At 49.1% G+C, this 14,616-nt stretch overlaps 2 protein-coding genes across 2 annotated transcripts; both read left to right on the forward strand.

Annotated features, from left to right (window-relative positions):
• The first annotated feature begins 1,902 nt into the window (after positions 1–1,902).
• On the forward strand, positions 1,903–7,980 carry LOC135425432 (schlafen family member 13-like). Its single transcript, XM_064677702.1, is given in 7 exon segments — positions 1,903–2,023; positions 2,253–3,370; positions 4,197–4,325; positions 4,782–5,394; positions 5,396–5,456; positions 5,458–5,525; positions 6,504–7,980. Coding segments are annotated over 6 exon segments (2,772 nt in total). The 5' UTR covers positions 1,903–2,023; positions 2,253–2,259; the 3' UTR covers positions 7,294–7,980.
• A 665-nt stretch (positions 7,981–8,645) lies between these two features.
• On the forward strand, positions 8,646–14,324 carry LOC135425433 (schlafen family member 13-like). The gene is made up of 4 exons (XM_064677703.1): positions 8,646–9,835; positions 10,663–10,791; positions 11,248–11,995; positions 12,989–14,324. The coding sequence occupies exons 1-4, from the start codon at positions 8,725–8,727 to the stop codon at positions 13,776–13,778; spliced, it is 2,778 nt and encodes a 925-aa protein (XP_064533773.1). The 5' UTR covers positions 8,646–8,724; the 3' UTR covers positions 13,779–14,324.
• The last annotated feature ends 292 nt before the right edge of the window (positions 14,325–14,616 follow it).

The raw sequence follows: 14,616 nt of genomic DNA on the forward strand, positions 1-14,616 counted from the left end.
TTTATTCTGCGCAGGGTGCAAGGTGGAGGTTTGTCTTAGACCAGTTCATCACTGTGTGGGTGTAACCCAACCTGTGTATTGTACACCCTCCACGTCATTTCCCAGAAACAGTTAACAATAGACCATTTGCAGCAGCAGCCCAGAGCACACCCGACCCCTCAGGCTATAAGCCCGGTGTTAAGACTCCTGTGAAAGGAGGATGTCTCTGTTCTCACACCCGTGACTCAAAATCGCCCATTGTGGAACTCCCTGGCGTGGGGGAGGTACTGGGCATTCCTGCCTGAACCTGAGGGTATATAATCTTGGGGTCTTGGGACTTCTGGTACCACTCGTGGGATCCAGAGGAGGACCAGAACCTCAACCGGACTGCGACCACCGCTCTCAACCAGACTGAGACCACTACTCTTGACAGGACTTCGACCATCACTCGCACCAATAGGTTTTTTTCCTCTACTTTTACTTTTGGACTCAGGGGACCACGTGGGGCTCAGCACAGGAGCCAACGAACACCATGCCCCAGGGTGCCGGGTTATACATCTGGGGTTTTGTGGGCTAAAACCAATTGTTCATCTGTATAATTGTATTATTTTTATTAAATTGTTATTCTTATAGTCTCTTTTGAGTTGGGCTCATTTCCTCTGCCGGTTTACCTTTAAACCAGCACAAGGTTTCCACAAATCAAGCACACCAAGGTGTAGAAAGTTATATCTTTTATATAGAAAAATTCACATGAACTTGCCTATCTAATACATGTGCTCCACCTACCTAATGCATGTTTATTTGGGTGAGGAAGACTGTTTCTCATCCACGCTGACATTTCACAAGATCAGATAGATCTCAATTTTCTGCTCTGCACAGTGTCCAGAGCCAACACTAGACACCATGTGCTGTTAGGCAAGGAATATGATATCACAATCCGAAAACTGTAGTGGATCCCCAAGATTTCCTCATTCTAGCAGGACTCTTGAAGGGTTCAAGTCCACCAGCAGTTACAGGAGAGTGTATTGCTGACAACCTGATTCTTACTGTCATGACAAATGTGACATCAGGAGTGTGGCTCTTAAACTCTGTCAAAACCCTGTTGAGAATCTACCACTTAACTACGTCTTTTCTTTCTGTCTCAGCTGCCAACCGTTGCCACAGCTTTGCCAATATCTGTCTGTAACATGGTGTCTATAATTGCTTACTCTGATATTAGATAAAGCTGGATAAACAGTAACATGATGATGTTATATTTCTCCAGGGTAAAAAAAAAAAAAAAAAAGATATTTGACTGAGACATTTGTAAAAAATTCTCAGTTTTCAGCCTGTCTGTAATAAAAGGCTTTTTCTGACTCTGAGAGCTCCTGTATTTGTATTTGTGGTGGGCAGTGTTCCACACGAGAAAATGGGAGGGCCTTGCAAGGGCCAGTGTTCCTGAACTAATAGACATTTCCAATTAATTGGAAAGGAGTTTCAGGTGCAGGGGAAATGTGGGGGACCCCTCTGTCACAGAGGCTGGGAGATGGAATATAGGGGACCCCCCTCAGGTGGAGGTTTGGGGGGTCTGAGATGCAGAAGCCGCCGGTGCCGAATGACCCCCAAAGCCGGGCCGGCGGCTGGCCCAGGGTGGGAGCCCCCGGGAAGCGCTCCCGGCCCGGGGCTCTGCTGCCCCCAAACCCCGCTGCCCCCCAGCCCCGCTCTCCCCCCGCCGCCACTGCATGTCCCGCCCAGTCTGTGATCCAGCCTGGCGAAGCCGAAGGCGCGGCCGCGCGTGGAAGTGGAAAGTTATTTTAGCACTGAATAGAATATTTTAAAAATCATACTATCTGAAATACCGCTGCAGAGAACGCTGTAGGCGGGGCGTGAACGGGAAGCGAAGTGGCGGGAGGGGGACAGGCGGGAAGTTCGTTCCTGTAAGGTTGCGTCAGCCGGGACCGCGCTGGGAATCCCTCGCCGGGAGCCGCCGCGGAGCCCCGATAGCGCCGGGACTCACCGCCCCCGCGCCCACGGAGCCGGACCAGAGCCCCCGTCCCGCGGGAAGGTCTGTCAGTGCCCGCTCCGGGCCCCCCGCCTCCCCTCCCCGCCCGCCCGGTGACCCCCCGGTCGGTGCCCGGCGCTGTCCGGAGCGGTCGGACCTGAACTCAGAGCCCCGAGCTCAGACTCCGAGCCCGAGCCGAGCCGGGGGGAACAGTTCATGATCTCAGAGGGCTTTCCCAACCCAAATGACTCTGTGATAATCATGAAGTGTTTTTGATAACGTATCCCTCCAGGATCAGGATGGCCAACCAGGAGGAGCATCTGCTGATCAACTTGAACACGAACTATGCCGACGTGGTGGTAGATATTGGGAAAATACTTGTTGGAGAGAGTTACAGAAAGAAGATGACCTCTTTGAATCAGAAAAGGCAACGAAGGGACCTTTCCATAGCAGTGTGTGCATTGCTGAATTCAGGAGGAGGAATAGTGAGGATGGAGAGTGAGGACAGGAATTACTGCTTCCAGGAGCATGGCATTGGTCTGGACATTGAGAACAGCCTCCGGGATTGCATTGGCAGCAACGAGATCAGTGAATACTTCACGTGGATGCAGAAGGGGAATAACTTGCTGCTCTTTGTTAAAACATGGAGCTGTGGAGGCCTGGAACAAGGAAGTGCAGAAGCCACCAAGCCACGTCTCTGCAGCCTGAGCACTGGTTTTTTTCGTAGGTCCGGTACTTCCGTTTTCCCTGTCAAGTCAAGAGATGCCCCTGAATTCCTGAGGGGGAAGAAAAGCTCTGCCAAGTGCAAAAGTGTGAATGGGCAGAGTGCCAAGAGAGCTCTGCTGAGTTTTTTTGGTGGAGCAAATGAGACTTCTCTGAACATTCAGGAGCATGACATCCAAGATGCTGCAGCCAGGTTTCTAAAGAGAGACAAAGTGCTGGTTGGGGAGGTCCTGGGTTTCACAGAGACAACTCATATTGAATTTAAGAAATACAGTACAGAGAATGTCTTGGAATACATGAGCAAAAACCTTCCTAAATATGTCTCTGCCTTTGCAAACACTGAGGGTGGATATTTATTTTTTGGTGTGGATGACAATGGTAAAGTCACCGGAACCCACAGTAATGTGGAGAAAGAAGCCTTAGAACAAGCAGTGGCCAAGACCATCAGCTCGATGTCTGTCCATCACTCCTGTGGCTCTGGGGCTCAGGGAGTGCAGCTCCAGACACACATCCTGGATGTTTATGACCTAGCAGGATGTTCACAGGGCTACATCTGCGCTGTGCACGTTGAACAGTCCTGCTGCCCTGTGTTCCATGGTGACCCCGAATCCTGGATGGTGATGGATGGCAAGATTGAAAGACTGAGAGCTGGGAAATGGATGGAGCTCATGACAGCTGCAGACCCAGGTAAAATCTGCACCTATGTTAGAGCCAACTTCATTTCTGCCTTGGGCTGTAAACGTCCAGGAGGAACGTTTGTTCTGCTGGGAGTTCTCACAAACCCAGAAAAGGCTCTTTGGCCCAAGGCCCAGCCCCAGGCCCCGAGGTGACAGTGTGGTCACTGTCCTGCAATTGCACCCCACTCTCTGAACTGGTTCAGCAGCACTTCTTGAAGCACTCCCAATTGGCATAAACCTTCCTTCCTAGGGTTCCCACATGCCCCTAAACCAAGTGGAAAGATTCAAGATCACCCAGAAGCGGCTCTGTGGTGGTTAAGGGCTGTTTTGAAGGAGCAGGGCTGCAAGGCTTTGCTTGTTTTAAGGAACTTTGCCCAACTTCATTGTGAAATGTCTTCCCATGAAAGCTGGGGTCTCCAACTCATCCCACGTAGGGTCTAGATCTTGTCTTTGAACTATAAAGCCACCTTTTAGAGAGAGCCCTCTCTCTTCTACAACAAATACAGATCACAGAATCCTGGAATGGGTTGGGTTGGAAGGGCCTGAAAGATCATCTCATACCAATTCCCTGCCATGGGCAGGGACACCTTCCCCTAGACCAGATTGCACCAAGCCTGGTCCAACCCAGCCCTGAACAATTCCAGAGGTGGGGCATCCACAGCTTTTCTGGGCAAGCACTGGAGTCCTGTCATTGTTAACTGTGTAGGCAGCATTTTCTTGGGTAGGATTGCAAAGGGAGGCTTTAAATTAACCCTTTTAGTTACTCTTTAGTGCAGTGTTTTAAAAGTTCACATGGAAGAATACTGATGGATATAACATACATTTCTTCCCCCTAGTTGTGTCAGCTTTGGCTGATGAATTTAAGACTGAGCTCAGCTTGGCAAACGGCCCTCCTCTGGTCAAGCCAGTTTATTCCAAAGCTGGTCTACAGTGTGCAGCTGAACTCCAAGAACATCTCTACCCAGGTATGGTATTTGTTCTGGATTTCTTTTTTAATTTAAGCTTTTATTTGACAGAACTTCATGGAAGATAGCATAATCTAAATATCAGATTTTAGGCAAAGCACTATTCAGGTTATTTTAAAAAGTGCAGCGGCTCCAAAAATGTTGATTTCCTTGATTTTTTAGATGCTTTGCTGTCTTCTCCTATTTTTGTCACTAAGTACAATCTCTAATGCACACAGTTACTGAGAATACACCTGGACTCCGAGGGCTTTGTGCACTGTCTGACCACTGTTACACTCAAAATCTTCTCGGAGGAAAAAGAGAGACAGAACAATTTATTTTGGGCATAACTGAAATCTACTTAATGATTCACTTTGATGACCTCATGGTGTAACATCTCCCCCTAGTAACTGCTGTCTGGAGTAAATGATTTTCTGTGTTTTGCTTTTTTAATTTTTGATTACTTTTTTTTTCTAGTGGGTTCTAATGAAATCAAATGGAAGCCAGAAACCATCTGCACCGACCTGTTCTCAGAGTACCCTGGATTAGAGGATTTAATGAGAAAACAACTCCGTGGAGTTACCCAGGGGGTACTGATATTTTCAAGGAGTTGGGCTGTTGACATTGGCTTGCAGAAAAACCAGGATGTTGTGTGTGATGCTCTCTTAGTAGCTGACAATGAGTGTCCAGTGTTGTTTACTGTGGTCAGGGACACCTCGTGTGTCACGTCTGGAACCTGGAGAGAAACTGCTCGTGCCTTGAAGCAAAAACTAGTCAATGATGGGGGATATACTCCAAGAGTGTGTGTGATTCCCCAGATCCTGCAGCTGAATGGCACAGAGGACCAGACAGCAGTTAAAGAGAGTGATGTTTCACGGCAAGAAACCCTGCATGATTCCACCAGCCCTTACCCAAAGAGTTACATCCTCACCTCCAGGGACATCCCTGCCTTCCTGCAGGCACTTGTGATTGTTGTGCTGGGCTTTGAGTCCTACTTAAGTGACTATTTTGGCTGTGAGATTTTCGACCTTGTCACTTTCAAACAGTATAAGCAGCACACCCAGAAACTGCAGAAGCTCTATAAGCTGGTCTGGGACCTCCTGGGCAGGGAAAACAATTGTGGCTCTGAAGATCATTTAGAAAATAAAAAACCACTTTTTACTGTTCGGGAAATGAGATCCTTTATATTTGTGAAAACCAACTCTTGAGGGATTTTGTGAGGTCAGTAGTAATGTGTATTTCCTCTTTATATTTCTCATTCCTCCTCTGTGCCTACAGCACAAGCCCTGCTGAATTTACCTCTCTTTGCCAAACTTATAGCTTTGCCTGGCAGAAAGACACAACCTTCATCTCCAGGAGGGAGTTCACGCTGAAGGTGGGATTGAGCTGAGCTCTGGCCCAGGTCCAGCCCGCAGTGACTGCAGTGAGCATTCCATGTCTGAGGATTGCAGGACTGTGTTAGAGCTTCCAAAGACAGTGTCCTCAGTGTAATGGTCTGTTACAGCTGGTGCCAACCTCAAAAGTGCCCCCGTCCCTTTCTCTGCTGCTGCCTCAGCACTGTCTGTGCTGGGCCTGCTCAGAGCTCTTGTGCAGCTGTGCCAGGAAGAGCCCTTGGAGCTTGTAACAAGGAGAACAGAAACTAACACCCTGCTTGGAGAGGATTTGAGGCAGAGCAGTCCCCCAGCCCTGTTCTTGCTGCATTTCCTCCTGTGCCAGCACGGGGAGCTCAGCAGCCGCCAGGGCAGACAAGGCCCAGGACATCAGGGAATGCAGCCCTGCTCAGTGCCCTGGCAGCAGGTCCTGGCCCCAGCAGGCAGCAGAAGTGCCACCAGTCCCTGCTGACCCCAGGAGAAAAGGGAACCTGTCCTTCCTGCAGGAGCACGGGCACCACAGGAGAGCAGGGCAGAGGGACACCCCGGGGAGCCTTCCCATGGGGGCCATGGAGGCAGGTGGGCCTGAGCCTCCTCCTGGGGTACATCCAAAGGTGGTGGGGGCTGCTCAGCAATGCCTACACACAGCCAATGCCTTGGAATCAATGTTTCCATGGGGAAAATGACACAGCATGGTGCAGCTGAGATGGGCACTTTGGCACTGTCCAGCAGGATGAGCCCAGAGAGATGGAGGCAGTCAGTAAGGGCTGGTCACATCTGTTGTTTATTTAACATATTCTTTTTTTGGGTTCTGTTTCATTTTTTGAAGAAATAATGACTGCCAGGCTGTGACACGTGCTACCTTCATGAAAAAGAACTTTCCAGATGTGAAACACATCATGGTTGATGAAGCTCAGAATTTTCATCGTGATGAAGGAGATTGGTACCAACGCGCCCGGTCAATAGTTGAAAGAAGCGGTGGCATTTTCTGGGTCTTTCTGGATTTCTTCCAGACCACTTACCCATGTGACTGTGGTCTTGACTTTTCAAAAATGGATCCTCAGGAATGGCTGACCAAAATGGTCCGGAATGCTGAGGAAATATGCTGTTTCATGTTAAATCTAATGAGGAAAATCCACCGAACACGTAACACTGGTATGCCCTATGAAGTGCTGGAGGAGTTGTTGAAACAGGCTGAATGTGCCCATTCTTTGCCAGGGTCCTTTAGACAACACAATATAAGACCAGATGAATTGGCAAAGTCTGTGGCCAAGCTCTGCAAGAGCTACCTGGATCAAGGCTATTCCCTCGGGGATATGGCCATCCTGTGCAGCACACAGCCTGCAGCCGAGCAGTTCAGAGGGGAACTGCAACCTGAGCTAGCAAGACAACTAAGGAAGCGCAGGGTGAGGGGGGCCTTGGGGTTAGCAGAGAATGTTTCAAAAAATGTCATTGTCCTTGACAGCATCCGACGCTTCTCAGGCCTGGAAAGGACGATTGTCTTTGTCATCGACCCTTACACTGTGCAAGGGCAGATATTTGACAATCTCGTGCTCTGTGCAGTGTCCAGAGCCAACACCAAAGTCCATTTGTTTAATTGGAAGGAAAGATATTTTTAAGAGGACGGTTCCTATGGCTCTAGATGCTGGAAAGTTTCACTCATTTAGGTGATATCAGTGACATCAGAGAGCAGCCTTGGAGAAACACAGTATCACAATCAGCAACTGCAATGGGTCACCGAGATTTCCTCATTCTAACAGGACTCCTGAAGGGTTCAAGTCCACCAGCTGCTGCAACAGAGTGTGTTGTTGACAGCCCAGTTCTTACTGTCATGACAAATGTGACATCAGCAGTGTGGCTCCTAAAACTCTGATTGTCAAAACCTTGTTGAGAATCTACCACTTAACTAAGTCTTTTCTTTCTGTCTCAGCTGCCAACCGTTGCCACAGCTTTGCCAATATCTGTCTGTAACATGGTGTCTATAATTGCTTACTCTGATATTAGATAAAGCTGGATAAACAGTAACATGATAATGTTATATTTCTCCAGGGTAAAAAAAAAAAAAAAAAAGGTATTTGACTGAGACATTTGTAAAAAATTCTCGGGTTTCAGCCTATCTGTAATAAAAGGCTTTTTCTGACTCTGAGAGCTCCTGTATTTGTATTTGTGGTGGGTAGTGTTCCACATGAGAAAATGGGAGGGCCTTGCAAGGGCCAGTGTTCCTGGACTAATAGACATTTCCAATTAATTGGAAAGGAGTTTCAGGTGCAGGGGAAATGTGGGGGACCCCTCTGTCACAGAGGCTGGGAGATAGAATATAGGGGACCCCCCTCAGGTGGAGGTTTGGGGGGTCTGAGATGCAGAAGCCGCCGGTGCCGAATGACCCCCAAAGCCGGGCCGGCAGCTGGCCCAGGGTGGGAGCCCCCGGGAAGCGCTCCCGGCCCGGGGCTCTGCTCCCCCCAAACCCCGCTGCCCCCCAGCCCCGCTCTCCCCCCGCCGCCACTGCATGTCCCGCCCAGTCTGTGATCCAGCCTGGCGAAGCCGAAGGCGCGGCCGCGCGTGGAAGTGGAAAGTTATTTTAGCACTGAATAGAATATTTTAAAAATTAAACTATCTGAAATACCGCTGCAGAGAACGCTGTAGGCGGGGCGTGAACGGGGAAGCGAAGTGGCGGGAGGGGGACAGGCGGGAAGTTCGTTCCTGTAAGGTTGCGTCAGCCGGGACCGCGCTGGGAATTCCTCGCCCGGAGCCGCCGCGGAGCCCCGATAGCGCCGGGACTCACCGCCCCCGCGCCCACGGAGCCGGAGAGCCCCCGTCCCCCGGGAAGGTCTGTCAGTGCCCGCTCCGGGCCCCCCGCCTCCCCTCCCCGCCCGCCCGGTGACCCCCGGCGCTGTCCGGAGCGGTCGGACCTGAACTCAGAGCCCCGAGCTCAGACTCCGAGCCCGAGCCGAGCCGGGGGGACAGTTCATGGTCTCAGAGGGCTTTCCCAACCCAAATGACTCTGTGATAATCATGAAGTGTTTTTGATAACGTATCCCTCCAGGATCAGGATGGCCAACCAGGAGGAGCATCTGCTGATCAACTTGAACACGAACTATGCCGACGTGGTGGTAGATATTGGGAAAATACTTGTTGGAGAGAGTTACAGAAAGAAGATGACCTCTTTGAATCAGAAAAGGCAACGAAGGGACCTTTCCATAGCAGTGTGTGCATTGCTGAATTCAGGAGGAGGAATAGTGAGGATGGAGAGTGAGGACAGGAATTACTGCTTCCAGGAGCATGGCATTGGTCTGGACATCGAGAACAGCCTCCGGGATTGCATTGGCAGCAACGAGATCGGTGAATACTTCACGTGGATGCAGAAGGGGAATAACTTGCTGCTCTTTGTTAAAACATGGAGCTGTGGAGGCCTGGAACAAGGAAGTGCAGAAGCCACCAAGCCGCGTCTCTGCAGCCTGAGCACTGGTTTGTTTCGTAGGTCTGGTACTTCCGTTTTCCCTGTCAAGTCAAGAGATGCCCCTGAATTCCTGAGGGGGAAGAAAAGCTCTGCCAAGGGCAACAGTGTGAATGGGCAGAGTGCCAAGAGAGCTCTGCTGAGTTTTTTTGGTGGAGCAAATGAGACTTCACTGAACATCCAGGAGCATGACATCCAAGATGCTGCAGCCAGGTTTATAGAGAGAGAAAAAGTGCTGGTTGGGGAGGTCCTGGATTTCACAGAGACAACTCATATTGAATTTAAGAAATACAGTACAGAGAATGTCTTGGAATACGTGAGCAAAAACCTTCCTAAATATGTCTCTGCCTTTGCAAACACTGAGGGTGGATATTTATTTTTTGGTGTGGATGACAATGGTAAAGTCACCGGAACCCACAGTAATGTGGAGAAAGAAGCCTTAGAACAAGCAGTGGCCAAGACCATCAGCTCGATGTCTGTCCATCACTCCTGTGGCTCTGGGGCTCAGGGAGTGCAGCTCCAGACACACATCCTGGATGTTTATGACCAAGCAGGATGTTCACAGGGCTACATCTGCGCTGTGCACGTTGAGAGGTCCTGCTGCCCTGTGTTCCATGGTGACCCCGAATCCTGGATGGTGATGAGTGGCAAGATTGAAAGACTGAGAGCTGGGAAATGGATGGAGCTCATGACAGCTTCAGACCCAGGTAAAATCTGCACCTATGTTAGAGCCAACTTCATTTCTGCCTTGGGCTGTAAACGTCCAGGAGGAATGTTTGTTCTGCTGGGAGTTCTCACAAACCCAGAAAAGGCCCTTTGGCCCAAGGCCCAGCCCCAGGCCCTGAGGTGACAGTGTGGTCACTGCCCTGCAGTGGTACCCCACTCTCTGAACTGGTTCAGCAGCACTTCTTGAAGCACTCCCAATTGGCATAAACCTTCCTTCCTAGGGTTCCCACACGCCCCTAAACCAAGTGGGAAGATTCAAGATCACCCAGAAGCGGCTCTGTGGTGGTTAAGGGCTGTTTTGAAGGAGCAGGGCTGCAAGGCTTTGCTTGTTTTAAGGAACTTTGCCCAACTTCATTGTGAAATGTCTTCCCATGAAAGCTGGGGTCTCCAACTCATCCCACGTAGGGTCTAGATCTTGTCTTTGAACTATAAAGCCACCTTTTAGAGAGAGCCCTCTCTCTTCTACAGCAGATACAGATCACAGAATCCTGGAATGGGTCGGGTTGGAAGGGACAATAAAGGTCATCTCATACCAATCCCCTGCCGTGGGCAGGGACACCTTCCACTAGACCAGATTACACCAAGCCTGGTCCCACCCAGCCCTGAACAATTCCAGGGGTGGGGCAGCCACAGCTTTTCTGGGCAAGCACTGGAGTCCTGTCATTGTTGACTGTGTAGGCAGCATTTTCTTGGGTAGGATTGCAAAGGGAGGATTTAAATTAACCGTTTTAGTTACTCTTTAGTGCAGTGTTTTAAAAGTTCACATGGAAGAATACTGATGGATATAACATACATTTCTTCCCCCTAGTTGTGTCAGCTTTGGCTGATGAATTTAAGACTGAGCTCAGCTTGGCAAACGGCCCTCCTCTGGTCAAGCCAGTTTATTCCAAAGCTGGTCTACAGTGTGCAGCTGAACTCCAAGAACATCTCTACCCAGGTATGGTATTTGTTCTGGATTTCTTTTTTAATTTAAGCTTTTATTTGACAGAACTTCATGGAAGATAGCATAATCTAAATATCAGATTTTAGGCAAAGCACTATTCAGGTTATTTTAAAAAGTGCAGCGGCTCCAAAAATGTTGATTTCCTTGATTTTTTAGATGCTTTGCTGTCTTCTCCTATTTTTGTCACTAAGTACAATCTCTAATGCACACAGTTACTGAGAATACACCTGGACTCCGAGGGCTTTGTGCACTGTCTGACCACTGTTACACTCAAAATCTTCTCGGAGGAAAAAGAGAGACAGAGCAATTTATTTTGGGCATAACTGAAATCTAGTTAATGATTCACTTTGATGACCTCATGGTGTAACATCTCCCCCTAGTAACTGCTGTCTGGAGTAAATGATTTGCTGTGTTTTGCTTTTTTAATTTTCGATTACTTTTTTTTTCTAGTGGGTTCTAATGAAATCAAATGGAAGCCAGAAACCATCTGCACCGACCTGTTCTCAGAGTACCCTGGATTAGAGGCTTTAATGAGAAAACAACTCCGTGGAGTTACCCAAGGGGTACTGATATTTTCAAGGAGTTGGGCTGTTGACATTGGCTTGCAGAAAAACCAGGATGTTGTGTGTGATGCTCTCTTAGTAGCTGACAATGAGTATCCAGTGTTGTTTACTGTGGTCAGGGACGCCTCGTGTGTCACGTCTGGAACCTGGAGAGAAACTGCTCGTGCCTTGAAGCAAAAACTAGTCAATGATGGGGGATATACTCCAAGAGTGTGTGTGATTCCCCAGATCCTGCAGCTGAATGGCACAGAGGACCAGACAGCAGTTAAAGAGAATGATGTTTCCCGGCAAGAAACCCTGCATGATTCCACCAGCCCTTACCCAAAGAGTTACATCCTCACCTCCAGGGACATCCCTGCCTTCCTGCGGGCACTTGTGATTGTTGTGCTGGGCTTTAAGTCCTACTTAAGTGACCATCTTGGCTGTGAGATTTTCAAACTTCTCACTCTCAAACAGTATGAGCTGCTCTCCAAGAACCTGCACAAAGTCAGGAAGCTGTTTGTCCTTGGTCTTCCTGGGACAGGGAAAACAATTGTGGCTTTGAAGATCATTGAGAAAATAAAAAACACTTTTCACTGTTCTGCGGACGAGATACTTTATATTTGTGAAAATCAACCCTTGAGGGATTTTGTGAGGTAAGTAGTAATGTGTATTTCCTCTTTATATTATCTCATTCCATCTTCTGTGCCTACAGCACAAGCCCTGCTGAATTTACCTCTGACAAATTTATAGCTTTGCCTGACAGAAAGACACAACCTTCATCTCCAGGAGGGAGTTCACGCTGAAGGTGGGATTGAGCTGAGCTCTGGCCCAGGTCCAGCACTCAGTGAGTGCAGTGAGCATTCCATGTTTGGGTGTTGCAGGACTGTGTTAGAGCTTCCAAAGACAGTGCCCTCAGTGTAATGGTCTGTTACAGCTGGTGCCAACCTCAAAAGTGCCCCTGTCCCTTTCTCTGCTGCTGCCTCAGCACTGTCTGTGCTGGGCCTGCTGAGAGCTCTTGTGCAGCTGTGCCAGGAAGAGCCCTTGGAGCTTGTAACAAGGAGAACAGAAACTAACACCCTGCTTGGAGAGGATTTGAGGCAGAGCAGTCCCCCAGCCCTGTTCTTGCTGCATTTCCTCCTGTGCCAGCACGGGGAGCTCAGCAGCCGCCAGGGCAGACAAGGCCCAGGACATCAGGGAATGCAGCCCTGCTCAGTGCCCTGGCAGCAGGTCCTGGCCCCAGCAGGCAGCAGAAGTGCCACCAGTCCCTGCTGACCCCAGGAGAAAAGGGAACCTGTCCTTCCTGCAGGAGCACGGGCACCACAGGAGAGCAGGGCAGAGGGACACCCCGGGGAGCCTTCCCATGGGGGCCGTGGGGGCAGGTGGGCCTGAGCCTCCTCCTGGGGTACATCCAAAGGTGGTGGGGGCTGCTCAGCAATGCCTACACACAGCCAATGCCTTGGAATCAATGTTTCCATGGGGAAAATGACACAGCATGGTGCAGCTGAGATGGGCACTTTGGCACTGTCCAGCAGGATGAGCCCTCCAAGCAAGAACCCCCAGAGAGATGAAGGCAGTCAGTAAGGGCTGGTCACATCTGTTGTTTATTTAACATATTCTTTTTTGGGGTTCTGTTTCATTTTTCGAAGAAATAATGACTGCCAGGCTGTGACACGTGCTACCTTCATGAAAAAGAACTTTCCAGATGTGAAACACATCATGGTTGATGAAGCTCAGAATTTTCGTCGTGATGAAGGAGATTGGTACCAACGCGCCCGGTCAATAGTTGAAAGAAGCGGTGGCATTTTCTGGGTCTTTCTGGATTTCTTCCAGACCACTTACCCATGTGACTGTGGTCTTGACTTTTCAAAAATGGATCCTCAGGAATGGCTGACCAAAATGGTCCGGAATGCTGAGGAAATATGCTGTTTCATGTTAAATCTAATGAGGAAAATCCACCGAACACGTAACACTGGTATGCCCTATGAAGTGCTGGAGGAGTTGTTGAAACAGGCTGAATGTGCCCATTCTTTGCCAGGGTCCTTTAGACAACACAATATAAGACCAGATGAATTGGCAAAGTCTGTGGCCAAGCTCTGCAAGAGCTACCTGGATCAAGGCTATTCCCTCGGGGATATGGCCATCCTGTGCAGCACACAGCCTGCAGCCGAGCAGTTCAGAGGGGAACTGCAACCTGAGCTAGCAAGACAACTAAGGAAGCGCAGGGTGAGGGGGGCCTTGGGGTTAGCAGAGAATGTTTCAAAAAATGTCATTGTCATTGACAGCATCCGACGCTTCTCAGGCCTGGAAAGGACGATTGTCTTTGTCATCGACCCTTACACTGTGCAAGGGCAGATATTTGACAATCTCGTGCTCTGTGCAGTGTCCAGAGCCAACACCAAAGTCCATTTGTTTAATTGGAAGGAAAGATATTTTTAAGAGGACAGTTCCTATGGCTCTAGATGCTGGAAAGTTTCACTCATTTAGGTGATATCAGTGACATCAGAGAGCAGCCTTGGAGAAACACAGTATCACAATCAGCAGCTGCAATGGGTCACCGAGATTTCCTCATTCTAACAGGACTCCTGAAGGGTTCAAGTCCACCAGCTGCTGCAACAGAGTGTGTTGTTGACTGCCCAGTTCTTACTGTCATGACAAATGTGACATCAGCAGTGTGGCTCCTAAAACTCTGATTGTCAAAACCTTGTTGAGAATCTACCACCTAATTACATCTTTTCTTCCTGTCTCGGTTTCCGACTGTTGCCGCAGCTTTGCCAATATCTGTCAGTAACGTGGTGTCTATAATTGCCTAATCTGATACTAGATTTCTTACAGCTGGATAAATAGTGACATGATAATGTCATATTTGCCCAGGGTAAAAAAAAAAAAAAAGGTTTTTGATGGAGGCTTTTGTACAATTTTCAGCTTTCTGCTTCTCTGTAATAAAAGGCTTTTTCTGACTTTGAGATCTCTCGTATTTATGTGGCCAGCGTTCCAGATCAGAAAATGGGAGGGCCTTGCAAGGGCCAGTGTTCCTAGACTAATAGGAATTTCCAAGGAATTGGAAAGAAATTTCCAGTGCAGCCAAAGGTCTGAGGAGAAGGAAGACCTAAACCCTGCCAAGTGTGATACCCGAGGCTGTCGGTGCCAGTTTCAGGTGACACGGTGCCAGTCTCAGGTGACACGTGTCACGGCAGCCCTTCGGCGCACTCAGGTAAAGGTGCCCTCCTGCAGTGTTTAAACTTGTCTTAAGGACAACATTCCTGGAGTGGAGTAG

This window comes from Pseudopipra pipra, chromosome 21 (genome assembly GCF_036250125.1).
Source record: "Pseudopipra pipra isolate bDixPip1 chromosome 21, bDixPip1.hap1, whole genome shotgun sequence".
In the NCBI taxonomy this organism is placed as follows: domain Eukaryota; kingdom Metazoa; phylum Chordata; class Aves; order Passeriformes; family Pipridae; genus Pseudopipra; species Pseudopipra pipra.

Bases quoted from the DNA above. Each gene is read 5' to 3' on its own strand.
- LOC135425433 (XM_064677703.1), top strand. From the start codon at position 8,725: ATGGCCAACCAGGAGGAGCATCTGCTGATCAACTTGAACACGAACTAT. The intron at 10,792-11,247 runs GTATGGTATTTG...TTTTTTTTCTAG, and splicing joins CCAAGAACATCTCTACCCAG to TGGGTTCTAATGAAATCAAA. The intron at 11,996-12,988 runs GTAAGTAGTAAT...CATTTTTCGAAG, and splicing joins CCCTTGAGGGATTTTGTGAG to AAATAATGACTGCCAGGCTG.